The sequence below is a fragment of the Eublepharis macularius genome, chromosome 7 (genome assembly GCF_028583425.1).
Source record: "Eublepharis macularius isolate TG4126 chromosome 7, MPM_Emac_v1.0, whole genome shotgun sequence".
NCBI lineage: Eukaryota > Metazoa > Chordata > Lepidosauria > Squamata > Eublepharidae > Eublepharis > Eublepharis macularius.
Window position 1 is genome coordinate 69,480,626 of NC_072796.1, and position 27,129 is coordinate 69,507,754.

Below are 27,129 nucleotides of genomic sequence, written 5' to 3' on the forward strand. Positions count from 1 at the left end.
CGGTTCCTCAAGCGGCGCGCGGGGAAGGGACGGCTGCCACCCTGCCGCAGTTTCCCTGTGTCATGGCTCCCGTCTCCTAGCAACAGCAGCCAGGCCGGCCAGCGGCGGCGGCGGCGGGCGGCGGCAGAGCCAGTCAGGAGGAGCCGGAGCGAGCGGCGGCGTCGAATCAGCAGCTGCGCCGGGCCAGGACTCCGCCACAGCAAGCGCCGGAGCCGGCGGCGGAGCGAAGCGGGCGACGATGCCGAGCGCAGCGGGAGGCACACCTGGCCGGAACTCTCCGTCGCGGCTCGCTGCCGTGCGCCCGCGGAGGCTGCCCGGAGCCGTGCAGCCGCGGCTCTGGCGGGGATTATGAGCGAACCGGGGGGCCGGCGGGGCTGCAAAGTTTCCCCATGGTCTCTCTCCGGGCTCCGAGGGACTCGCCTGCGGCTCCGACATCGCCCCGTCTCCCTCGGTAAGACAGCGGGGGCTGGGCGCTTCCCGCGCTGCCGCTTTGAGCCCTAAACTCCCGCCGGGGTGTCCCATTCCATCCCTTAGGCCGGGCTGCGCGGCAGGCGCTCCCTCGCTTTTCCCCCCGCCCTCGACCGCCGCTTTTGCCGGAGTCCGGGCGCAGCGCGAGGGGATGGCTCCGGGGCGGGACGCGCGCGCACGCACACCGCCTGTGCTTGGAAGATGTGCCCGGAGGGCACGCGGGAACCGTGCGCTAAAACGAGTGCAGGCGATGGCGTTAGGGATCCGGCAGCCCATCAGATGGATTTTTCTTTAGCAAGGAGTTTGGATTTGGCAAGTGGGAAGAGCTGGCTGTCCTGCTCGAGGGCTCCAGAGTCAGCTGTATGACTCTCCTTGGTTGCCAGGCTCTGGTGCTGAGAGACGCTGCCAGATAGGCTGTCCCTCATGCAGCTGCATCAAAACTATACCCCATAGGCTTGGGCAGCTTTGCTCATTTCATTTTCTAGGACAACCTAGCACCAGTTATGTGTTCTGATGTTTCAATGGCCCCTGTCCCCTTGGCATCCCAAGGAATGCAAGAGCCTTTAAACTCCTTGGCATCCAGAGGTACCTCCTCCAAAGCAAGTGGATTATTTGTGTAGGCTTTTCTACCCATATGGAAGTGTATATTCTTTGTGTCTCATTCAGTCAACTAGAATGACAAAATTAAAAACAGATATCTTCATGTCCGTTATTACTATTTGTTTTCACCTATTGTATTTTTTTAGTTGCAAAACACTGCTAAAATCCTGAAAAGAAACCACTGTAAGAAAAGACCAGCTGAATTTTTTAAAATAGTATAGCAGGATGTAAAGTAGTCCCAATTGCTATATACCTTGTAAGTATTTCCCAAACCCTATGTTTCCACATAGCATGTTCATAAACAGTAGCTTTCTTTTCAGGAAACCCACCTTGACCTCTGCCCTTGCTACCACCTACCAATAGTGACTGCAAACATTGTTCAGGTTTCTGACTATTAGAAAATGTTCTCCCACTCTCAGTGGATACAGAGCATTGCCTGTTTCAATATACCAAAAGCTAAACATTTCCTTTATGTTAAAAAAAAATCCATTCTTTCTGCATTACTCTGTAGTAATCAATACTAGGAAAGAGGAAGTAAGGATCAGCAAGCTGTTGAATTACTTTTAGGTGCAGTGCCAGAAGCAGAAATGTTTTTGTAAGAAAATGCATGGAATGTAAATGAATGAGAAATTTGCTGAATCTGGGGTTATTCAGGAAATGGAGAGATTTAGCCGATCAGGGAAATAAGATTACTGAGGATGCTGACTTAACCAGATTTCAAGGCAAAGGATTTATGCAGCATGTTGGACTGATTGCTTTTATCTTTCTTTCCGTAATCTGTTTCAGACACTCTTGGAAAAGTCAGGAATAACTCATAATAATTCTTTAGTATTTTCAAATTCTCCTAAACCATTTGCAAGGAAGAGATCGATGTTCATTTGTAGCTTCATTATTTGAATATCTGGATTATGAACCATGATGCTTATATAAATAATACCTTGCAGATTATTTCAGAATGTTTTGGCAACACAAGAACATGATTTGTTCCCCTAGTGATCCAAAGTAGTGTTCCCTCTCTTTTTAAATCAGGTTTAACAGTATCTGTTCCAGTTGCTTTCTCACATTGATGGGCCGAAAATTCACTGATGTTACATAACCAGTTACCTTGAACATCATACACGATTCCAAATCAGTCAGCTGGCCAGAGGTTATATTCATACCCAAAGCATAAAGGAAAATTTTATTTGTATAGTGGAAAGCAGAAATAAAAGGAATTACTTTAAAGAAACTTTTTGATTAATACTAGAATTTGGTAATGTCCATAGTATATTGATAGCAATTAATGATAATCTGCAGGCTAAATAATATTCCTCACCATGTTTAGTGCAATAAATAAAAACCCAGGGCATAAGTAAAATTATTCTTACTGCATTTCTTATAATGTTTTTCACATAACCAAGATGCATTCATTTCTCGCATATCTCCATCCCATAAGCCCCTTGTGTAAAGAAACCTTTTGGCTTCATTCAGAGAAGATGGCCTGAGGCTAGGAAACAGCTTAGTAGGCTCTGACAGAAACAGAAGCCTATGTATTCATAAGAAGACGGTATGGATTATTAAAACCAAGCAATGGCTCAAGCTATGATTAAAGCTACATCAAAATTTTGCCTGAAAGCAGTGGAGAAAATGCTTCTCATCTTGGGTATTAGAATGAGACTGAAAACTGAAACACAGGTAACTTTAAAGAAGGGCTGAGTTTTCTCTGAAAATTGCTATCAGCTGATCAGTTCAGTATTTTGATTCTGATGTGTCTTTATAATTGAGCTTTAGCTATTTTTAATCAACTGATCTGTCTACTTTTTACTGGTCACACATTGTCCACATAGCATGCATTCAAGCATGTACAATCAGTGCACATACCTCCCCCATCCAAAAAAAATCTGAGATTAAATGATGAACACTTTCTAGTGAGATCCTTGAAAAGAACCTTTTTATGTCTCAGAAAGAGGAGCGGGGAAGAATCCTAGAAAGCTAGCCTCCAGCCCAGTTTTCCAGGTCTATATCAAGGTGTCAGTTTGAGATGGAGGTGTTAAAGGATTTGACAGGAACCAGACCTCCATGATGGGATAAACAGAACAGATGCCAATTCAGAAAAGTATAAGTGAAGAAGAGACTTTAGTCCTGTATTTAGGACTGAAGAGAGGATCAAGTCCTAGGGGCTGTTGAACATAGCTAGAAAGAACTACTGAGCTTCAGTAGCCATTGATTGGGGAGAAGTTTTGTTTATTTTTACTCTTTTAATCTCACACTTGCTCCAAGAAGCTCAGGGTGGCCAGCGGTTGAGTGGGAATTGCAACCTGGGTTTCCCTAGTCCAGCATTCTAATTACAATACCATACTGCAGTGAGGGAGACAGTTCTTCCTCCCCACCTTTCTACTTAAACTCCTTAGCAGGAAATAAAGGCCTCTAGTTTAGATTTGCTAAAGCTTCTCCTCCTATCATGGCCCAGGGATCCCCTGTCCTCTTTGATTGCCGCCTGTCTAGTGTTGGAATTTGCTTTCACCTAACTCATCTGGGTGCATGTAGGAGTGTCTGGCTAAACTAGTCTTTCATATTCAGAGAAGCATCATAGTGAATCATTTCTGCTTGGTTTTGGGCCTTGAGAGAGTGATTCACCTGGGATTAAGGTTCTGTTCTAGTGTAACCAGTATCTTGTACGGTGGAACTCCATAAAGAGATTGCATGACTGATAAACAATATAGGGAAAAAACTTTCTAGGGAGCTTAATGACAGTTGGTAAAGGAAGAACAAGATCTTTGCTGAGACATGGACCTATTTGTGTGTATGCCTTGAATCTATCGTAGTTCCTCAGTAAGTGCAAGATGGGTGCTAAGTGCCACCCCACTTTTGGTGACAGTGTCTCTGTCCATGACCAAAACTTAAATGATTGAGACTAGAAGCTTTGTTCCACTGAGAACTTACGTGGAATCCACACAACTCTGCTCACATGTCTTTCTTTCATCATTCAAGCATGTGGGCCCAGGGTGAAAATGGACACCACCACAAAGTAATTTCTCTACACTTTTTATGAGCTTCAGTATGATGAAGTTTGAGTGTGCTTGCTATAAAATTGACCTTGTGAAGTTCATTCATCCTTTCTGCAACAGCACCTTTGGTTCTCTGAACTTTGCCTAGCCAGGGCTCAGACTGTACCAATGAAGTGGGCTTTTAGGAAGTCAAGATAGTTCCAGCTCTGCTTTTGCAATACGGTATGTTTATTTAAAGCCCAGGCACAATGGCAGCCTATACTCTCTGGAGGTTAGGATGCAAAGCCATCCCAGCTGAAGGAAGAGCTGAGTTTATATTGCATCAAAAGATGTGTATTGATTGATTGATTTACTAAAATATTTATAAACCCTCCCCCTTTCAGCTTGGCTCGAAGGAGGCAGGAACCAGAATTGAGCATGCTGCTCAGAATAACTAAATGGAGTTTGGGCCTTGCTGGCCAGTTGTAGACCTGGACTGTAGCCAGGAGGAAGCCGTGGAGATTAAGGAGGGAAAGACTGGGATCATGCAACATTAAGCCTAGTTGAAAACAGGTGTACGTATTCATGTAAGAATTAGGATTCACATAAACAGAGGAACTGTTCAGGAAACATTATGTGGAATCAATTTAGGATTTCTCTGCCATCCATACTTTTAGCAAGAGAGAGAAAACTACTATTTTTAATAGGCCAAGTTACATTGTTTGTACATACACCTAGAGCCTTATCGATCAGTTAAGTTCAAACTGCAGCTGTATTTTTCAATGTGGTTTATGTGCACAACCATAAAACGGCCATTGATTGATTTAGCAACTGAGTGCATGGCTATTCTGTTTCTGCTAGTGATGCAGAAAACTGTAGACAATCATAAAGCACTCTTTCCCAAACCACCTCAGCATGCTGCATCGTCTGTCTCTCTCACACACACTTCCTTATGTGTGAGAGATTAGTCACTAGTGACTGAGCAGATTTTTTTAAAAAAAAACTGATGTGAACTGTAATTTGCAAGCTAGAGAGACTTTGCATTGTGAGCAATGTTGATTTGATTTTCCTGGGGCTGTCATGTTCTTTTCTCCATTTTGCTGCAGGAGCCAGAGTCGCTGTAGGGAACAGTGCCCAGGGTAGCCAGTCATGATAGCCACTGGAGGCCTTTTGAGGATCTCAGCAAGAAAACAGGATCCACTGCGGCCTCAGAGCCAGGTTCCAACACGTAAGCGCAAAGCCAAAAAGAAACGCAAGAACGACGTAGTGGTGGTGAAGGGCAAGCTCAAACTCTGCTCACTCTCAGGCCTAATTGCTCTCTGTGGCATCCTGGTGCTGCTTGTGGGAATTGCCTTGGCTGTAGTAGGCTATTGGCCGAAACCTCTTTACCGGGCAGGGGAGAACCAGTTCTTGCCACCACACGGAGGTACCACCAAAAATCGCTCCAGGAGCCAGATAGGGGAGCCAGGAGAATCTCATCTGGAAGGCTCAGGAACCAATTCTTCCTCCAGCAGAAAGAAGGGCCACCCTCATTTATCACCTTCTCCGTCACCCTCATCTTCCCCAAGTTTCCTTTTTCAGCTTTTCTCTGGGTATTTGCATTCAGACAAGCTTAAGGTGCTAGGGCCTCTCATCATGGGCATTGGAATCTTCCTCTTCATTTGCGCCAATGCAGTGCTCCATGAGAATCGTGACAAGAAGACCAAGATTATCAACCTGAGGGATCTGTACTCCACAGTCATAGATGCACACAGTCTTCGGGCCAAGGATGGAGCCACCTCAGCTTCTGTGGCCCCTGTTCCAATCAATGGCTTTGTTAACTATGTACAGCCTCGGGGGCTGGACCTAAAACCTGGCAGTGGGTCTGGGGAAGCCTTAGGGGCTACTGCCACGCTAGCCAAGAGCTCCTGGCACCCAGCTGTGGCTGCCTCCCTGTCTCCTCCTGACTTAGCATCCACACCACGCTGCTCCTCCTTCTCTTCTTCTAGGCAGCCACCACCACCTAGCTTGGCTGAGGCTGTGTACAGCATATATCGAGAGAGAACTGCTTTGGACAGAACTATGTGTAGCCCACCTTGCAGTCCCCCAGAGACCTGGGATCAACGCAGCACTGCCAGTTCCATTGTGGGCTCCTCACTCAGCGCCTTCACTTTGCTGCCACTGGCTCAGGGGGAGGCAGCAGACAGAGACTGTCGTGGATGGCGGAGACCATTGGGTGAACGAGGGACCAGGGAGATTCCACGGGGAGAGTTTGAGCTCAGTCTGACTGATCTGAGGAGCAAATATGTGGACACAGGCCAAGGTCACACCGTGCTGCCCAGGACAAGCAAGCGCAAACTGGTTTTTAGACGTCAGAGCACAAGCTGCCTCCCTGATGCCAGGAGATCCCTCTCCCCAGAAACCTCGCATACACTGGGCAGTAGCACAGATTTAGACTCTAGTCTTTTAGTAAAGGCTTCTTCTAGCTACTCCAAATCCCTAGATCTGGGGGACTCTCTCCCCTCTACATCACCTGGGGATAGGAGAGATTCCCAGAACTCTCAGTGTGATCAGTACAGAAGCAATAAGGGCTACACCCCACTGGAGGAGACAGGTACCTCCTTGGAATCTATTGCCAACACCCCTGCCCATAAAACCCAGGATTGTGATGTCAACCCTAGTGGGGAAATTGCCCCCTCAGAGGAAATCAGCAAAGAACAAACAGAGCAGCAGCATTTGAAAATTCAGAGACAATATACTAATAAAGAGAAACTCTTCATGATCTCCAGGTCAGATGCTGTTGTTGGGCTGGATGAAGGAGGAGACCTGGAGAACACTGTCATTTAAACAGAATAAAATAAAATGGAGACAAACATCAGAACAACCTGTAATCCTTCTGCCCCCTTGTGGATCTAGGAAACTGATCACTATCCAAAGAGATGAAGTATGTTATCCTTGAATATCATTCATTCAATTTATGTAGTTTTCTTCAGGGTGGGGGACCCTAACAAAAGTTTGATTGTTCACTTGTGATCCTATATTCTATACAAGCCAAATTGTATTACACATCAACAGTCCAGTAAATTCTTTGGGACAAAGGAACAGGACTTCTTGACAATAATTGTGCACTTTACTAATTTTTACTTTTCATGACCCCCTTCTTCTCTCTTGGATTTTATCATGTCATTAACTGTACTGTCTCGTCTGAGCTGCAGAGAGAGGTGATTTTCAATTCAGCAAAATCAATCTCTCTCATTCCTTTTACCATTTGCTTAGAATATGGTATTGGCAGGGATTGTGAAAAGGAAAAGCAGCTATAATTTCTGTGAAAGTGTCAGCTGAGGAAAGACTGGTGGTGGGTTGAATTATGGCTAGCTGAAATGCTACTATCCTGAACTCAAATAACAATTACTTTATTAAGTATTATTGCACATGTATGAAGTAATAGCATTAATAATCATTTTTAATTTAAATAAAATATGTTTACAATCACAAAATTCTTCATTTCCTGCTACATTGCAAATGAAATAAGGCTGTTTTTCAGTATAGAAGCTAAAAGATTTTTTAAGAAACTAGCAGAATATTTGTATGTTTATTTGCATTTGTATTAAATTAAGGAGAATAATGGTAAAAGTAAGTGTAAAGAAGGCAGAGAAATCAAATCAAATAAGCAAATATAGTTTAAAAACTTTTTGTAGATTGGTTAACCTAGGAAATAATCCAGGCAAATTGAAGCACTTTTAAGTTCAGCTTTTCTACAACAGAAGAGAGTGTTAAGCATTAAATGTGCTCAGCTTTAGTGTTATAGCCTGATTAAAAATGCACTTAGAAGCATCCAATTCAGATAAAAGATTTAAATCTAATCATTTGGTTAGGACCAAGGTACAAGATCGGCTTAGTTTCCAAACTAACTTTTCATTTACTGCTGTCATCATAAAATATTTTTTTTAATTTACAGAATTCATATTTCTGTCCGGTTTTCTCCTCGTGTGCTTTTATCATGTCAGAGGAAAAGTAAGAACTGACAGGCTAGCATCACAAATTTATTTACTTCATTTATACCTTGCCTTTGCTTGCATTCACAAGAAATGTTTTATTTATGTATTTAAAATACTGATATCCAGCTACTAATAAAAGAGTATCAAGTGATCAAACAATAATTAAATGCAATAGAAATGCAAAACACTCATAAAATAATAAAAGTATGCAATAAAACCAAAAAAGGTGATGCAATAAACAATAAAAAGCTGTAAAACAGCAGCAAAGTCAATCAAATAGCAGCAGAAGGCAAACAAATACCATCATCACAGGCCAGGACAAATAAAAACCATTTTCCTCTATCACCTAACACTCAGCAATGTATGCAGCGAAAGTTCCATAAACAAGATGCTGCAACTTCTCTGGTACCCACCCACAAATCCCAACTCTTCCTCACCTTCTTTTAACTTTTTAAAACAGCCACAAAATGATACAAAGTAAAATTATTTTGTGATGGTTTTTGCATGTAAAAAGTAAGTAAAGCAATCATCCCTTGCAGCTTGTTTCCCCATGTATACCCTTCAGTTGATGCATCTCTATTCAGTCACTTGATGGCTTGTTGCTAGGGTAGTCATCTACATAACCCCAAAAGAGGAAATGTCCTAATTTACATTCACAGATGCAAATGTACACATAATTATTATAATCTAAAGAGAAATACAACTCACCATAGTACCAGCTCTATCTGGAAAAACAGCTAGTGCTCAGTTTCTTGGGTTACAGTTTGCCACTCAAATGTTTACAAAAAGCTGCAGTAGCAAAACCCCCACCAAAACTGCTTTTGCCAATTATACTGGATAGAAGCAGAATGTAAATACTTCAGAAGACAGCCTTAAAAAAAAGAAGCCTGTTCTCTGAAAAAGGGGACATAAAGGACTGTCCTTTTTTTTTTTAAGACATCTGGCCATTCTTCTTGTAGCCAAATGTGTAAACTACTTTTATTGAGAAGTAATGTGGCTGAACGTTGATGCTCTCTGTCTGGAATTTTATTGCTGTTTTATACATTCATTACTTGATGTTGCACTCAAAAAGTGATAAAAGTACATAGGGGAAATCTGACCTTAGCTGTACTGGATAGAAGGGATAGGGTATCTAACTGATCATAGCCATAAGGCAGCCTAACTAACAGCCAGAGCCCTTTTCAGGCATTATATACATTGAAGAACAACCACATATATCAGGAGCATGTGTGATGTACAGTGCTTCCAGATTGTGGTCACCATGTTGTCTGCATAGGAGCAATGTGAGTATTTTGCAGATGCGTACACCTTCAGTATATATGAACTAACCACTGGATGTTTCAAGGTTCTGGTCCATGTCTGCTAAAGCTATACGGACATGCAAAGTATGTGTGTTGCTTTGTTCAGACAGCATGGTGACTATGCACATCAATGAGGCTCTACACATGGTTAGAAGACTTCTGGTACACGCAGATGTAACATCTGAAAAGTCTATAATAGTAAGAAATACTAGTCTTGAACTGCACATTTGAAAGGGAAGAAGATCTGTGATTAGATCTGCCATTTTAAAAAAAAGTTAAAAGCAGGTATAGCAGAGGTATGAGAAGTGATGCCAGGGAACAATGTATTTAGTACCTTCCCTGCACCATTTTCTTCTGCATATCATCTGCACAAAGGCATCATTTGCTCTTTGGGAGAAAACATAGACATACCTGTATGGTACCTGTTTTGCAGGGAAGATTGTGCAAGAAAGGATTAGTTTCAATTCCACACGGTTCCAATCCACCCTTGTGCATGCAAGTGCATGCATGCACACATACACACAGGCTTTTAAAATGTAGTTTTTAAAAAATCCAAACCAACCAGGAGAGCTGGTCATGCATCCTGCCATCTAGATTTTCCCCAGGGTCTATTGGAATGGATATTTGGATAGAATGTGGTAGCCTGTAGCAGCCCATATAGATTATACTGGTTCGAATCCAAGTACTTATTATCTTGATTATGGATTAAAACATAAACAATGTTTGAAGTTAACATACTGAGTGCTCAGCAGGAATAAAAGATCTATGCAAAATATAAGTAATAATGTACACATTAAAAAGTTTGTTTGACATTGAAAAAAACTAAAACTTAATAAGAGTGATCCATCATTACTGATATTTGTGTTAAAATGGCATTTTTGTTATTTGCAAGCATCATATAAGTGTCATGTAGAATCCACTGGAAACTAATGATATTGTAAAAATTTGTAATTACCTGATTCAGAATGCTATTTTCATAGTTCACATTTGCATTTCCCACTGATGCTTCCAAAAGTAATTTCCCCCCTCCATCACTATAAGCTAAAAGGATCAAGAAACTGGTGGCTAGGAGTGGGTGGGTAAATCACAAAGACTGCAATAAAAAGGCTTTGCAAAGCTACAGGCTCTCAGGGTTGAGAAAAGTCCTGGTGTCTAGGGATTAATCAGCTTTTTTTTTTAGTCTTTCAGATCTCTGGGCTTTCCCATAGTTCCCAGGAGCTTTAAAGATCACTTGTTGGGGTGATCCTTAGTTCTGTCTGAACTGTGATTGCTGTCCAAGACTTGGCCAAAAGCAAGCTTAAAAGGACATGCTTGACATGTCATGTGCAGAAACTCACTTTAGATTGAGTAAATTCAACTAAAGTATGCTTGCCTATCACTACGAAGTATTTTGAAAAAATCTTCATGGTGACCGTACCATAAGAATTATACATTAATGAACAGATTCCATAATTAGAGGTTTATTGCAAGTAATAATAAAGATCTTTAAAGCTCCTGAGAACTATGGGAAAGCCCAGGGAGATCTGAAAGACTAAAAAAAAATTAGGGGAAGGTTTTTGATTCCAGTCCACCAGGGGAGAAAATGTCTATCCCTCTTGAGCCAAAAGTCATAATCAATTTGGAGAATATTATCAACTTGCTAATATAAGATCCCATTGTAGCAAATAATTGATTGGCAAGGTCCCCAGGGTTTCACATCTTAAATTGGAACGTAGCTAGATAGCGCTCAAGAGTTTATTGAACCGATACTAAAGTGTTTTAAAGCTACTTTTGACATCTTACTCCTTCGGGGGACCAGGTTAATAGATGAAACAATTTTCCCTGGCTGCACTGGTTACTTCCAGAGAGCTTCTATAAAACTGGGGGGGTAGGTTACAGGGGGGTCTTGCTTGTTTAGTATCATCACATTTCAGTATTGGACTCTGTGATCTTTTGGTGGCAGAAGACTTAATTATTACTTTTCTGCTAAAATTAGATGATATTTTCCCCTTGGTTTATATTCCCTTGTCCACGTCTACTATAACCAGAGCTAGATCTAGGGTTGCCGGCACCCAGGGTAACCCAAGTCCACCCACCCCCCCGCGCACGCACTGCGTTCACTCCCAGTGCTGTGTGATGACATCATTTCTGTGACATCATCATGCAGGGGCAGAGCATGCCGCCAGTGCAGCAAGCTGGCTGCCCCAGTGCACGGTGTGCAGCCTCCCCCCTTCCGCTCAGCTGCCCGCACTGCCACCGGTGCACTCTTTGGCGGCACGGGGCAGACTGCCCCCTCCGTTGGTCCAGCCCTGACCACAACAACCTAGAGATGGATCCATTTGGGAAAAACAGTTGATGATCTGCATGCCCGATTTCCAGGCATTCTTGTAGTATTAGCATACAATTTTAATGCAAGGATAGGCAGCAATGATTATACCCTTCTCTTTAAGTTATTTGGACCTAATAACAGCAAATTTCTTAGTTTTGTTTGGCGTAAAGATGCCATAATAAATATTGCAGGTATAGGGCTACCCAAATTTGCAATTCAGAGAAACGTTATGTTATCCCACTGAATGGCTATTCAGAGGTCACTGAAGCCACTGACTTCACTTATGTGGGACACCGAGTTAGTGTAATAGACTTCGTTCATGTTCCACTTGAGTATGTGACCCACTTCAAACATCCAAAAGTTTGTGATTACATGGGAAGCGATCATCTTCCGGTTTCTTTTCTTACAGATTTTCCTCTCAACTGATATCCTGCTCCAGCCCAAAGGTTTTCACTCTCCCAGAACAATAATATTTGTCAATTGCACTGGAGTATCAACTCTAGAGACAAAGCCTGAACAATAATGTCACCTCTTGTAACATCTTAGTTAAGAAGGTCATGCAAGTCAGACTCCTCTTCTGCTGGCATAGCCAATTTTTCTGAGGTTTTCGATTTGTATAAGATTTTTCATACTTCTCCCAAGCCAAGTCAGCAGGAGATCTTGCAGATGCAAAAGTAAACCTGAAGCTTATAAAACAGAGTGAACACTTGCCTTTTAAGTTTCCCCCACATGTAGCTTAAGGATTCTTCTACTACATCTTCTTCTGCCTCCAGAGTGGCAGAAGAATTTCATTTACCTGCATGCGGCCTAGGGGGAGCTCAAGAAGCAGGGAGTTGGTTTCTTGCTTGGAAAGTTTTCTTGAGGTTTATAGTAGAGTCTGAGAGATTCTCTTGCCTCAGTAGAGGTGCAGTAGAATCTACCTCACCTACACTCAGCCTGACTGGAGTTTACAATATCAATATTTTCCATTGGATTTTGTCCAATACCTATAATGATTGGAGTCATCTCCTTGGTTTTCAAGCTTCCTGCCTGAGCATGGAACCAAGAAGGGTGGAAGGGCACAAAAGAATCTCCTCAATATGACATGTTGCCCGTTTTGTTTAAGCCTGTCTAAAACTAATAAAAGCATGCTTTTTCCCCCTCAATGCTAAATAATTACCTCATGAAAACTATATGCAAATTTAAATCTAAAACGAGAGTGCAAATATAAATTTGAGACTTAATTCTGAGTAGGCATCCTTACAGTCAGTCTGTTTCTTAACTCATATGAGCAAGATTCAGGTCCAGTAGCACCTTAGAGACCAATTAGATTTCCAGGGTATGAGCTTTCAGAAACTCTCAAAAGCTCATACCCTAGAAATCTAGTAAAAGTCAAAGAGAAAGGGGCAGTTCTTTTCTAGGACTGTTTGGGCCTTTGAGGGAGGATTCAAAGAGGCCAGGACCACCAGCAACCACCAGGTGACTGGCTACCACCTACATTGCATGACTCACCCAGGCCTGGCTTCTTGCTGCTGTGCAATAGTGTCCCCCCCCCTCACAAAAGCTAGTGCAGTGTAGTGGTTAGAGTTTCACATAGGATCTCGGAGCCCCAGGTTCAAATCACACTCTGCTGTGGAAGCTCACTGGATGGATTTGATCCAGTCACACACACTCAGCCTAACCTACCTCTCAAAGTTGTTGTGAGGATAATATGGAGGAGATGAGAATGATGTAAACTGCTTTGGGTTCTCTTTGTGGAGAAAGCCAGAGTATAAATGAAGTGAATGAATAAATATAGATTAAGATGGGGGGCAGATAAAAAGTAAGGTATTTATTGGGTTTGAAGGAGAGAAGGATGTAGGGAAAAGTAAGCAAATAGAAGCTGCCAGGAGGAGGGAAAGAGGAAATAGTGTGGGGAAGTGAACAAAGAGAAAAGTGAAGTACCCCCTCCCGGCAAGTCCTCACAGGTTCCCCACCAAGCAACTCGGCCTCGCTCAGCCGGCACCAAGTAACTGGACAACAGGGGAGAGGCTGCTAGGGAGAGAAAGGTGAAGGTAGAGAAGCAGACAAGTGGGTCAAAAGGAGAGAAGGAAGCAGGAAAAGGAGAGAAGGAAGCAGGGGGATAGGCTATGGGGGGACAGGGAAGGGAAAGAAGATGGTGGGGGAGGGGAAAATAAGATGTCCCCAAAGAAGTCCTTGTGGGTCTACCACTTGTGATACTCTAAATCCCCTAAAGATCAAAACTTACTGTATTTGCCCAGACCTGAGATTCACAGCACAAACACATGCATACTCAGAAGGGAGCACATTCAATGCCAGTCCAATGTCACCAATAACACTGTGCCAGCATAGCAGGTGTATTAGTATTGCATATCTGAGCACACATCTGTTGATTTTAGGTATACTAATGCATATTCTTTTGCTCTGCTAGTAAATACGTCACTGTAATTCCTTATAAATGACTATACTGGGAGACACTGAAGTTATAGTTTAATATTGTGGAGAAAGCAAATGAATATTTCCAATAATGTACCATTACAGAATGTTCCCAGGGACAGCCTGCTACCTGTCCCCTATCATACTCCTTAGCACACAGGACAACTGCAAACAGTACAATATCAAACTTCAGCATTTATCATACATCTACCTAGCATACTATAAACGTGTTTTATAGTATTTCTGTAGTCAGAAATATGACATTGGACTTTAAAAGGAAAATAATGGTCCCACATCTGGAGCATCTGAGATGCAGTTCTGAGATTCATTGGAACAATACAGAGTTAGCTAGGACATTATCACACATGATACTGTTTTGCATCGTGATGATATTGTAGTAACGTTACAGGGCGTGATGCTACTGCAGATGTATAGAAACAGAGTCAGGATAGGTTCATATGCCATTTGGGGATGGTATTTTGAATCAAATCCACATTGTTCTATGGCAGATGTCATATATTACTGTTTGATTTGTCACTAGGCAAACTTACAGTTTGATTTGTCAAAAGGCAACTTAACATGAAACAACTGTAGAAATTTACCTCATACAGTCAGACAATCATGGGAATCCACTGTCTCAGCTCCAATTTATATCAATTACAGCATAAAAGACAAAAATAACATCTGGCTCAGTTTTTTTCTTTTTAGCACATGAACACATAAAGCAAAAATAGAAACCACCCCTTGCTACACCCACGTACACAATATATATATAATAAGCAGTTAGTATTGACACATAGCTAACACTTCTTTTTAAAAGCCCAAGAACCTGCAAATAACTGCAAATAACACTACATCAAAACATTTATCGGGGCGGGGAGGCAGACTGGCTTTCCAAATTCTTAAGGGTTTTCACTAGAGATTGTCAAAAGCTGCATCAGTCCTTTTGTAGCATTTTTCTCTTTGCAAAGACTCAGAGATTCTGCTTGGTCCACAAGAAGAGCATTTGCCAACAAAACCTAAAGCATCAAATATCATAACATGAATATTTAAGTTTTAACCAGAGCTGACATTTTCCTACAGGGTACATAATATACCAAACCACCATCTTGAGGAAGAAGAAAAAATAAAAATCAATGTGCACCAATTTTCACTATTTTTTTTCTGCTTTCATTATGGCAATCAGAACTTAAGGGTAGAAGGCACTGGTGCAGTGTCACGGCTTAGAAAGAGCTTGCTGTGTTCACCCCTCTCAACTAGTCCTATGAATTGCATGGGGCTCTGGTCCATGTAAAATGACTCTGGTAAAAACAGGTGCCTGTTAGGCACTGGTAGATGCCTGCTAATTTATGTTTGAATCCAACTTCCTTGGGCTAGAAACAGAAGAGAGAAAAAGAGAGGATTGTCAGACTACACAGAAGGAAAGCTGGGCAGGAGGTAAGAAAACAGGAGTTTAAGTTTTCTAGGCAGCAGATGGAAAATTCATTGGGCAATTAATTGAAGGGAAATCAGTTTGGAAGATTTTGAGGATCCTGTCTCTTCCTTGAACTCAGTTTATTGGTTTAGGCAAGTCATTAATCTATCAACCTCACTAGCTTCAATTCTGTGAAATGAATGTTGTGCTGCATTAGCAAACATGAAGGCAAAGTAGTAGTTTGGGGTTTTTTAAAGCTCAGATCTCACCTCTTCCTTGGAAGTTTGTGTCCTTGGGCTCATCCCTTGTCTCCATATGGTGCAGCATTCAATCAAAAGGAGAGATTGAGGGCATCAGTATTGCCTTGATGTTAGACCTTAGCATTTCATGAGCATGCTCTTTGCATGCAGAAAGCCTCAGTTTGGTCCTTGCCAATTCCAGTTAAAGTATCTCAGGCAGCGGGTGTTGTGAAAGATCTTTTTTCTGCTTAGAACACTACCACCAGTCAGAGTAGACAATTCTGATGTTGATGGATAAGCAGGCTGTCTTGATATAAAGCACTTCTTGTGACCATTACATGATTACATAAAATCTTACTGCACAGGCACACTTCCTTTTAATAAGCCTTTTCCACATCCACCACATACTTAACTCCTTCTAATATTCAAAAAATTACCTGTTTTATATTTACAACCAACTTAACCCATTCCAGTTCATCTTCAGACCTGGTTTTGGTACTGAAACATCTCTTCATGCTCTGGTGGATCATATCTGGCTGCAAACGGACAAGCAGAACTCATGTTGAGTTTATTGAATCGATCAGCAGCTTTTGATACTGTTGACAATACCATCTTCATAGAGAGTGTGGAAGACCTAGGGATAAAAGTTTTGGCATTAAAATGCTTCTGCTCCTATCTAATGGACAGAACCCAAAGAGTGGCTGTTGGTGATAAGCAATCAATGGAGCTGATCCATGGGGTTCCTCCAGTAGCAATCATTTCTGTGATGTACTTTAACATCCAGGGTTCATTTTGAGGGGTAACACGCAGGAACGCAGTTCTGGTAGTTCTTCAAAAAGGTCACATGTCAGGTGGCCCTGCCCACCTGATTTTTGGCCATTTTGGGCCCATTTCGGCCTGGATCAGGCCCAAAATGGCCCAATTTGGGCCCAAAATAGCCAGAATCAGACCCAAAACAACCAGGATTGGTTCTGAAACGGCCAGGATCGGGCCTCTGACGGGTGATGGATCACTCTCCCGCTCAGCAGCAGGCCAATCCTGACCATTTTGGGCCCCTTTTCGGCCATTTTCAGCCACTTTTTGCCATTTTGGGCCCGATTCCGGCCCTAAATGGCCAGGATTGGGTCCAAAACAGCCAGGATAGGTGATGTCAGGGGGTGAGGCATATGCAAGTCAGTTATGCAAATGACACACTTCTGGTGATGTCAAGGGGTGTGGCATATGCAAATGAGTTGTGCTAATGCATTATGCTAATGAGTTCCTGCAGCTCTTTTTCTACGAAATGACCCCTGTTAACATCTATGTGCATTCTTTGGCTAAGATTGCCCAGAGCCTTGGAGCTTGGTTGTCACCAATGTGCAGATGACACTCGACCACATCTCTTTAGCCAAGCCTCCAGAAGCAGCAGTCTCAATGCTAAACCAGTGCCTAGAAGTGGCAGACAAGTGGTTAAGAGTGAACAAGCTGAAACTGGACTCATGAAAGACAGATGCTTTTAGGAAAGACCAATTGTATGTAGTTCTACCAGTACACACTGATGGCATGATAGTCCGTCCATCTCTGACTCCATGAAAAGCCTGGGAGTAACATTGGACCCATGACAGCCAGTGTGTGTCAGACTAGGATCTGGGAGACATACCTAAATAAATAATGTTACTCATAGAAAAGCAATTCAAAGAAGAGGCTAGGATCACTTTCTATTGCTAAACCAAGTGCATAAACTGGCTTCCCATCTTGATAATGCTGGCCATGCCACTGAAACCTTGAAACTAGATTATTGCAATGTGTTATATGTGGGGCTGCCCCTGAAACTTGTTTGGAAACTTCAGCTGGTACCAAATGCTGTTGCTACATTACTGACTGTTTTACACTGGTATGATCATGCAACACCAATGTTTTGTCAGCTTCATTGGTTATGTATTTGTTTCAAGGCACATTTCAAGGTGCTGGTTGTTACTTTTTCCCATATGAGAACCAACTCAGGTCATTGGGTGCCTCACTCCTGATGCTTCCTGGTTCAGGAGGTTTATTCAGCTACATCCCATGTGTGCTCTTTTTCAGTGGCTGACCCCCACTTTAAAACAGACTGCCAGATGTGGTATGAAAAGTGTCTATACTCTCTTTGTACCATAAGAGATGCAAAGCAGAATTAGTTTGACGTGCCTTTAGCAGAAGCAACTAACGTCTCTGGCAGCTAGTAGTGACAATGTTTTAACTTGATGTGTTTTAATTTGTGTTTTAACTATGTTCTATAATTGTGTATGTTTACATTTTGTAAGTCACCTTCAACATTGTGGAAAGGTAGGACATATATATTTTAACTAAACAAACTTTGGCCGAATCATACCCTAAATATTTACTATATAGATTTTAAAAATTAGCAAATAACTAAATTCCAAATATAGCGCAGGAGTTCCATTCATGGTAGATATGGAAAATGTGACACAAAGGTCTTGGAAGAAGTGCAGCCATGTCATAAGATCTTACGTATCAAATATGGTTGGAATGCCAGATTCTTGGGGGAGGCAAGAGGTTCATTTCATTTATTTGACTTGTAGCCCGCCCGCCCTGTAAGTGGGTTCAGGGTGGGTTACAACAGGGTATAAATACATTTAAATCACAATAAAACCACATCATCATAACAAGCATAAAATACAGTAAAATATGATTTCCCAAGATAGCGGTCCATACCAAACCACCCCTGCCAATAGTGCATGGGGTGGGGAGTGAAGGAGGAAACAGCCATTCTTGCCTCATTATGACTCCTGGGGGGGGGGATGATGTCGATACAGCCCCTCCCCCTGACAGAAGGTTCACCAGATGAATATGGGACCTGCCTCAACCATATACCTGGTGGAACATCTCTGTCTTACAAGCCTGCCAAAAGGATAAAAGATCTTGGTGGGCCCAAGTATTTACAGACAGAGAGTTCCGCCAGGTTGGAGCCAGGACCAAAAGTCCTTGGCTCTGGTTGAGGCCAGTTGAGCCTCCCTGGGACCAGGGAACACTAGTAGGTGTTTATCAGCTGACCTGAGCACACTCCAGGGTATGTATGGCAAGAGACGGTCCCGCAGGCATGCTGGTCACAGTCTGCTGTTGTTATGCCATGTTTGTAAACTACCCGGAAATATTTGACTGGCTACTTCTAAAAGAACTCTGAAGTTTGACCTAATGCAGCAGGGCTCTTCATTTATATCCCTGAAAACCTTATGAGCTTTCGTTTAAGAGAATGGGTTGTTGCAACTGCTGTGTAAGTTCTGAAAAAGTCACTGTGTGGTGAATTTTTCACCTCGCAAATAGTCGTGGGATTTGGCTTACAGTGAATGCATGTAAAAGTTAAATCAGTGACCTAAGCAAAATTTCCTGTTTAGAAATAGCACATTGTTTTGTAGCTGTCAATATAACCTCTGTGTTAAGGCCCTTGCACATTTGATAGCAATAGAAATAAGGGAGGGGGGATGTGCAAATTAAATTCAACTTGTATACTTGAGAACATTACCTGATTTATTGGCACTGCTTGGGTTGGCTGAGAGAGATGTGTGATGAGCTATTTAAAGCAAAAGAAGGATACCTTTTGAGCATTTGACTAACACCATGATATATACCATATTGTTGACTTTCATTTTAATCACCTGCCAGAATGCAGTATCATGTTGAAGGATGAAGTTTCAGAAAGAGAGTGTGATTCCAAAACATTATTAGAAATCCTTCAAGCCCACAAATAAAGACAGGGAAGGAAATATTTTAAGCTGGCAATAAGACTTTAAAAGTCATTTAATCATGAACACATCTATGTCCAATTTGATATGTTTATTATATGCTATCAAATATCTGGAAATATTATTTGTAAAGTTTATAAAGCTTAAAGCATTCTATGTTTTTATCCCCAGTTTTCTCAACACTAAGGCTTCAAACATGTGCTTCAGACATGATACATGAATAGCACTTGGATGAAGAAAAACACGTGCAAAGTATAAGCAGATCTTCTCAAGGCCATACATCTCTGTTATGCTAAGTGAATATGCTGTGTACATGGCCCTACAAATCTACAACCATTTGCAAAAGGCATAACTACAGTGTGCAAGCCACATAGTGCTCACTACAGAAGGTTTACAGCTCAGTGAAAGAGCAATGCTTTGAAAACGGTGGGGTGTTCTCCATCCCTGTTTTTACTGCATTTACACTGTATACATAGATAGATTGATACTATTTATGCATATATTGAAGTTTATTTATTGTTAAATAGACTTTCATATGTTACAGCCCAATTCAGTAAACACATGAAATTTATCCTCAATGAGTAGACATTTTATGTACCAACATATAGAACAAAATGTAAGAAGTAGTAAGTGCCATGAATTACCCATTGAAAGGAAACGTATTCCTATGATTTCTATCCAGTACAATGGAGAGAACAGAATTTGGGAGTAGGGCAGACATGACTTTCATATTAAGGCAGTTCCAGGGAACTGTGCTTATCTTGTATACTTCTTTCAGAGAAATATCACAACCTGTGCTCCTTACATTTCATGGTCTTTCATAAGTTTGTCATCCAGTTAGGCTGATGGAATGCTTTAGAACTGCAACCATTCTATTATGTATACTATACATGAATAATCTTGAGCTCACTACAATCTATTAAAGAGTGTTAACTGTGTTAGCACTAATATAGGAGTTCTTCTGTTCTGGATATGTGCCTCCAGAGGTTAGGAATTGCCAAATATTACCCATCCCACTCCCTTATAGTTGGCATGCCAACATAGCAGTAAGCAAAGATACAGATAATGTATCTCTGGATTAATTTGTCTGCTACTGCTGTTCTCGGGCTTGGATCATCTGCTCCTAATTAGGCACTAGCAACAAAGCCCGTTGTAGCAAAAAATACAACCGGCTCTAGAAAGGGCCGGGGGGCCGGGCTGGCCATTGCCCCTTTCCCAGCAACCCAATCTGGGTTGGGGGAAGGAGGGTAGGACAGTGGGACTGGGCATTGCCCCCTCCCCAGAACCCCAATCTGGGTTGGGGGGGCAAGGCAGCCCAGCTGGCCATTTCCCTTTCCCCGGAGCCCATATCTGGGGGTGGGGAGGAAAGCAAAGTGGCCCGGCTGGGCATTGCCCCTGCTCCAGCACCCTGATCTGGGCTGGGGGAAGGAGGTAAGGATGGCCCGGCCGGACATTGCCCCCACTCCAGAGCCCCTATCTGGGGTGGAGTGAGGAGGGTAGGGCCGTGGGGCTGGCCATTGTCCCCTCCCCAGTGCCCTGAGCTGGGTGGGGAGGAAGGCAGGGTGGCCTGGCTGGCCATTGTCCTCTCCCCAGAACCCCTATCTGGGGGGGAGAAGGGCAGGGTGGCCCGGATGGGCATTGCCCCCTCCCCAGTGCCACAATGTGAGGGATGGTGCCAGGCACCCTGATGGGCTCCTGCACCTGGCAGTGACCACCGTGGATGGGGAGCACATGAGGAGAGCAGCTCCAGCTCCTCTGCCCGGCAGCAACTCATTCCAGCCCCATTGGCTGACAGAGCGATTCCCCTCTTCTCTCGCTAGGGGCACACTAATACGCCTGCACTGTGGAATCCCGGTGCGTCGTCGGAAACCTGCTTACAGAATTATGTAGTAGGATGAGCAGTACCAACAGGTTGAGCTAAGGAGATTAATGTAGAAATATTTATCACTAAGGGCCAGTTCAGGCAAGCTTTGAATATGAGGTAGATCTGAGTCAGCCTCTTTTACTAACCTTGTTTCAATCAGCATGCTCCTCAAAAGCATTTGCTGACATTCAGGTACATATACTGTTTGTAGTTACAGCAATACAAAACAGCCAGCAACAAACAAAAAATGAGGATTTGATTCCAAATGTCCACCAGTAGCCCTCGTCCTTGCTATTACTTCTCTTACTCCCCTTTTGAATACTGGGTTGGATACAAAGTACTGCATGCAGAATTTTCTCACCTTCCCCATCATTTTGCAGCCCCACCAACACTCCCCAAACACTGCTCAAGAAACCACTAGAAACTGTATTAGACACCAGGTGGAAGTCCACAATGGAAGAGGGAATCAGTAAGAATTAGCCATCTTTCTTCTGCCACGAGAAGATTCCTTGAGTCAACGAAAACAAGGCTTGGATCCAATCTGCTGGTCTTTTCTGCATACCAGTTGTAAAAACTGTACCACTGTGATTGTATTTATACATGCAATCACAGCTTCAAACATGCATCCATGGTTGGTACGTCCTGAAAGATAAAATTAGACTAGCTGTGCCAGAAGCTCTAGAAATAGGCTCTGGAAGCAGCAGACATGGAAGTGACACTTTGGACAGCGGGGGTAGGGGGATCCAAGACCCAAAGCAGCTCAGTTTGAATGTCCCAGCTGGTGAATTCTGAAGCTTCATGCAGAACCCTGATCATGCTTGTAGCTTTTAAGATCTTTTTGCATGCATACTAACTGTAACAACTAATTTGGTAAAAACTGAAATAGGTCACATATCATATATATAAAGCTACCTTATACTGAATCAGACCAGCAGTCTTGTCAATATTGTCTATTTAGATTGGTAGTTGCTTTCCAGAGTCTCAGAGTCTTTCACAGAGCTACAGGCCCTCCCCATAAAAGACTCAGCTTAGGACTCTATGGTACACTATGAGAAAATCTAGCCATTTTGGTCGTGTATTTCAAATCCATCGAAACTGTAAATAAACATATCAAGTATACATTTATCTTATATTCCTTAACACCCAACTAGGAGGCCAGTTTTTTGTGAGAAGAATCAGCCTGCTAATTTAGTAGGATTTGAATGCTTAGTGACCAACAAGATTTTCAAAGTGTAAACTTTTGAAAGTCAGAGCTTCAGATACAAGGAGAAGGGAACTCTGACTCTCAAAAGCTTACACTATGAAAAGCTTGAGGGGTAGCTTTGTTAGTCTGTCTGTAGCAGTAGAAAAGAGCAAGAGTCCAATAGCACCTATAAGACTAACAACATTTGTGGTAGGGTATGAGTAGAGGTGGGCACAAACAGCAATTCAAACAAAAAAAAGCCACAAACAGTCCAATCAGCTGTTCACAAGCAAGCTGTTCATGAGGCCTCCTTCCTGACAAACATGTGTTCATTCCAAGCCCTGTCCCTGGTGTTCATCAGCTATTCATCAAGCCAGACAGTCTGGTGCCTTTCAATCAATTCCCTTGGCAACAGTAGGCATGGACTTTCTGAACTCTGTCTGAACTCCTATTGCCCTGGAAACCCCAATCTAAGCCCAGGGGCACTTCACCCCCGGCTCAGCTGCTTGTCAGGGAAAACCCTGACAAGGGCTGATTGCAGCCTGCCGCGGTTTAAATTTCCCTCTCCCTGCTGCTCCATCTTTGGCACCGATTTTGTTTTCTCCATTCTCTCCAAATACAAACCATTATGTAAAACAGGAGGAGATGAGAATGATATAAGCCTCTTTGGGTCCCCATTGGGGAGCAAGGCAAGGTGTAAATAAATAAATAAAATTGTTTTATTTGTATCTAGAAATTATTTTGGAATACCTGCTTGGGCATAGATCTAATCATTCAGTATCATTTACTGATACTTGCACATAAAATGTTCAACAAAATAGCCTATTTCTTTAAGCCACTTCAGGGTCCTCTTTAAAATTATGTATTTTAGGAAGCAAACATAAACAAGTCGCTTGGAAAGAGATGTGTTTTCAATGGGGCTTACTTACAGGAAAATGCTGTTAGGATTGTAGACTTGGATTAATATAGTTATTGTCTCCAGGTTAATTTCCAGAAAAGTTTAGCTAGGAGAGGGCTTCTTTTTTTTTAAGAACTTCCCCAACTCCATAGACCCTCCTGCAGCTCTCCTATAAAATGGAAATCCCATTTCGGGACAGAAAAAGTTAAGGAGTTAACAGCTACATTTATAACTCAAGATTCACATAAAGGGAAGGAATTCATCAACTTCAGCACTGTATCATTACTCTCAATTTACAAGCAGCCTTCCATTTGCCTTGTCCAAATCACAGGCCTCAAACAAAGTCCTTCCAATTAATCTGGATGAAAAATGGAGGTGTAAAAGCAAGAACATGGCTCCCCCACTGCTAGAGCTAGAGATCACGAAAGAAATCTGGCATTGCAAACAACCACTTCACACAGGTTTTAGTGTGTGTGGAAACGTTGGACAGTAATATACAAACTTGTTTCGACATTGCCGTCTCTCCACTTATAATGCAGAGTTAATGTACACAGTGAGTGTGTTTGTCTTGCAAACTGCAAGGTGAATGTAGACATTTAAGTTGTACTATTTAGCATAATGAATTAGGCATAAGGAGTGCTGAAAAGTTTTACATTACCACAAAGATGGAAATAAAATATTAACACATTAACATAAAACTTGTAATTTCAAACAAGGATGTCATTCTGGAAGACTGAAGAAGGAACACATATTCAGCACATATTTTTATGTTCCACTGCCATCTGTCTATAAAAAGGTAATTAATTAGCTTTTTTTTAAAAAAAATCACTGCTTCAGAGAATGCTTGTGAATAGGTCACATTCATAATAAGAGGGATAATTAAACCATTGAAGAGTCATTAAAGATACTGATTCTCAATGGCTGCTCTGTTTTTATGGCAAAACACTTCAATGAGTCCTCGGCTTCTCAGAAAGCAACCTTGTGCCACATTTTCAACACTAGTTGAATCTGGAAACTTAAAAGCAAAAAAACTCCTTTGTTATTACAAATTCGGGGGGGGGGGTGCTGCTGTAGGGAAAAAACAGATGTATAGGCACAATATAAAAATATAGAGAGAGATGACATTTGTGAATTTCTGACACAGACTGAATGAATTTAAGTCATGTCTGCTGCATATTACATCAGTACTACATTTGGATACTTTTGATAAAAGATACACTATTTCTTCCATCTGATTTAACACTGCATGTCTGACATGAAACTGCAAAAAAAAAAATTAAATGAGCATTGAACTTACTGTTTCATTTCCTTTTCCTAACCGAAAGCGTAGCATAATACATAAATCTATCATCACACAGCACCTTTGCAGTACATAAATTGGAAGTCATCATGACATAGAATCATAGAGTTGGAAGGGGCCATACAGACCATTTAGTCCAACCCCCTGCCCAGTGCAGGATCAGCCTAAAGCATCCCTGACCAATATTCATCTAGCCTCTTCTTGAAAACTGCCAGTGAAGGGGAGCTCACCACCTCCCTAGGCAGCTGATTCCACTTTTGAATTACTCTGACCATGAAAAAGTTCTTCCTAATATCCAGCCGGTACCTTTGTGCATGTAATTTAAGCCCATTGCTTCGCGTCCTACCCTCTGCTGCCAACTGGAACAGCTCTTTGCCCTCCTCCAAATGACAGCCTTTCAAATATTTAAAGAGAGCAATCATGTCCCCCCTCAATCTCCTCCAAACTAAACATTCTCAAGGCCCTCAGCCTTTCCTCCTAGGGCTCAGTCTTCAGATCCCTGATCATCCTCGTCACTCTCCTCTGCACCCTCTCGATTTTGTCCACATCCTTTTTGAAGTGAGGCCTCCAGAACTGCACACAATACTCCAGGTGCGGCCTGACCAAGGCAGTATAGAGAGGGGCTATGACCTCCTGCCATTTCGACACGATTTTGACGCCCTTTGATACAACCCAGGATTGAATTGGCCTTTTTTGCCACTGCATCACACTGACTGCTCATATTTAGTTTACAGTCCACTCTTACCCCAAGATCTCTTTCACATATACTACTGCCCAGAAGTGTATCCCCCATCCAGTATTTGTGCTTCCCATTTTTGTGGCCCAGATGTAATACTGTGCACTTGTCTTTGTTGAATTGCATCCTATTCACAGCTGCCCACTTCTCCAGAGTATTCAGGTCTTGTTGAAATTTAATTCTATCTTCTTGGGTGTTTGCTACTCCTCCCAATTTGGTATCATCAGCAAATTTAATGAGCAGCCCTTCCACTCCTTCATCCAGATCATTGATAAAAATATTGAAAAGTATCGGGCCCAAAACTGAGCCCTGTGGCACCCCACTGGACACCTCCCTCCAATCTGATGAAACACCGTTGACCACCACTCTTTGGGTGCGATCCTCTAACCAGTTCCCTATCCACCGAACTGTCCTATAGTCCAGTCCACAGTCTTCCAGTTTGCCCATCAGAATGTCATGGGGGACCTTATCAAAAGCTTTACTGAAATCCAGATAAATCACGTCAACAGAGTTCCCCCGATCCAGTAAGTTGGTCACTCGATCAAAGAAGGAAACCAGGTTGGTCTGGCAAGATCTGTTAGGGACAAAACCATGCTGACTTCCCTGGATCACTGAGCGGTCCTTCAGATGCTTACAGATTGATCCCTTTAAAATCTGTTCTAATATCTTCCCAGCAACAGAAGTCAGACTGACCGGCCAGTAGTTTCCCGGGTCATCCTTCTTCCCTTTCTTAAAGATTGGGATAACATTGGCTCTTCTCCAGTCTTGTGGCATATCCCCAGTCCTCCAGGAGCTCTTGAAGATGATGGACAGGGGTTCTGCAAGTTCTCTAGAATGTTCTTTCAGAACTCTTGGGTGCACCCCATCCGGCCCAGGGGATTTGTATTCATCCAGTCCAGCCAGATGCCTCTCCACAACCTCTCGGTCAATGTCAACTAGCCACTCAGGTGTCCTGTCACATTTTCTACTATCTCTAGATGTGCCTGAGAGCCAAGCTACAAGTGACGCCTGACACAGGTTGGACACTTGTCAGCTTCCCTCAAGTTTTGATGGGAAATGTAGGCATCCTGGTCTTGCAGCTGTAATGGAGAGCCAAGCTGTAAAACAAGGACGCCTACATTTCCCATCAAAACTTGAGGGAAGCTGACAAGTGTCCAACCTGTGTAAGGCGTCACTTGTAGCTTGGCTCTGAGTTCTTCAGGGAGAAAGCAGAGGCAAAAACGTCATTAAGCCTGTCTGCTTTTTCTGTGTCCTGCATTAGAGTTTCTCCATCTACTCCCAACAGCAGTCCAATTGCCTCTTTTACCTTGCGTTTGCTTCTGTAGAAGTTTTTCTTATTGAAGCGAGCCCTCCTGGCCAGACCCAGCTCGTACTGAGCTTTGGCCTCTCTGATGGCTGATCTGCAGTACCTAGTAACCCTCATATACTCCTCTTTAGACGTCTGTCTCTCCACTTCCTGAACATTTCCTTTTTCTCTCTTAGCTTATTCTGGATCTCTCTGTACATCCACATCAGTTTCTTGGAGCCCTTACCATGTTTCTGTCTTGCTGGGATAGTGAGGGCTTGAGCTTGCAAAAGCTCATGTTTGAAAAGAGCCCACCCTTCACTCGCTCCCCTTCCCTTCCAGCACACTCCCCCATGGAATGACCCTCATCAAGCCTCTGAGTTCATCAAAGTTGGCCCTACAAAAATCTAACCTACGAGTCTGGCTACGAACTTCCTTGGCCCCCCACAGCAACAG

The 27,129-nt window shown here is 42.7% G+C and overlaps 1 protein-coding gene across 1 annotated transcript; it reads left to right on the forward strand.

Moving 5' to 3' along the window:
* Positions 1-369: 369 nt before the first annotated feature.
* On the forward strand, positions 370-6,905 carry TMEM200C (transmembrane protein 200C). Its single transcript, XM_054985956.1, has 2 exons — positions 370-451; positions 5,141-6,905. The coding sequence occupies exon 2, from the start codon at positions 5,184-5,186 to the stop codon at positions 6,858-6,860; it is 1,677 nt and encodes a 558-aa protein (XP_054841931.1). The 5' UTR covers positions 370-451; positions 5,141-5,183; the 3' UTR covers positions 6,861-6,905.
* Positions 6,906-27,129: the final 20,224 nt, after the last annotated feature.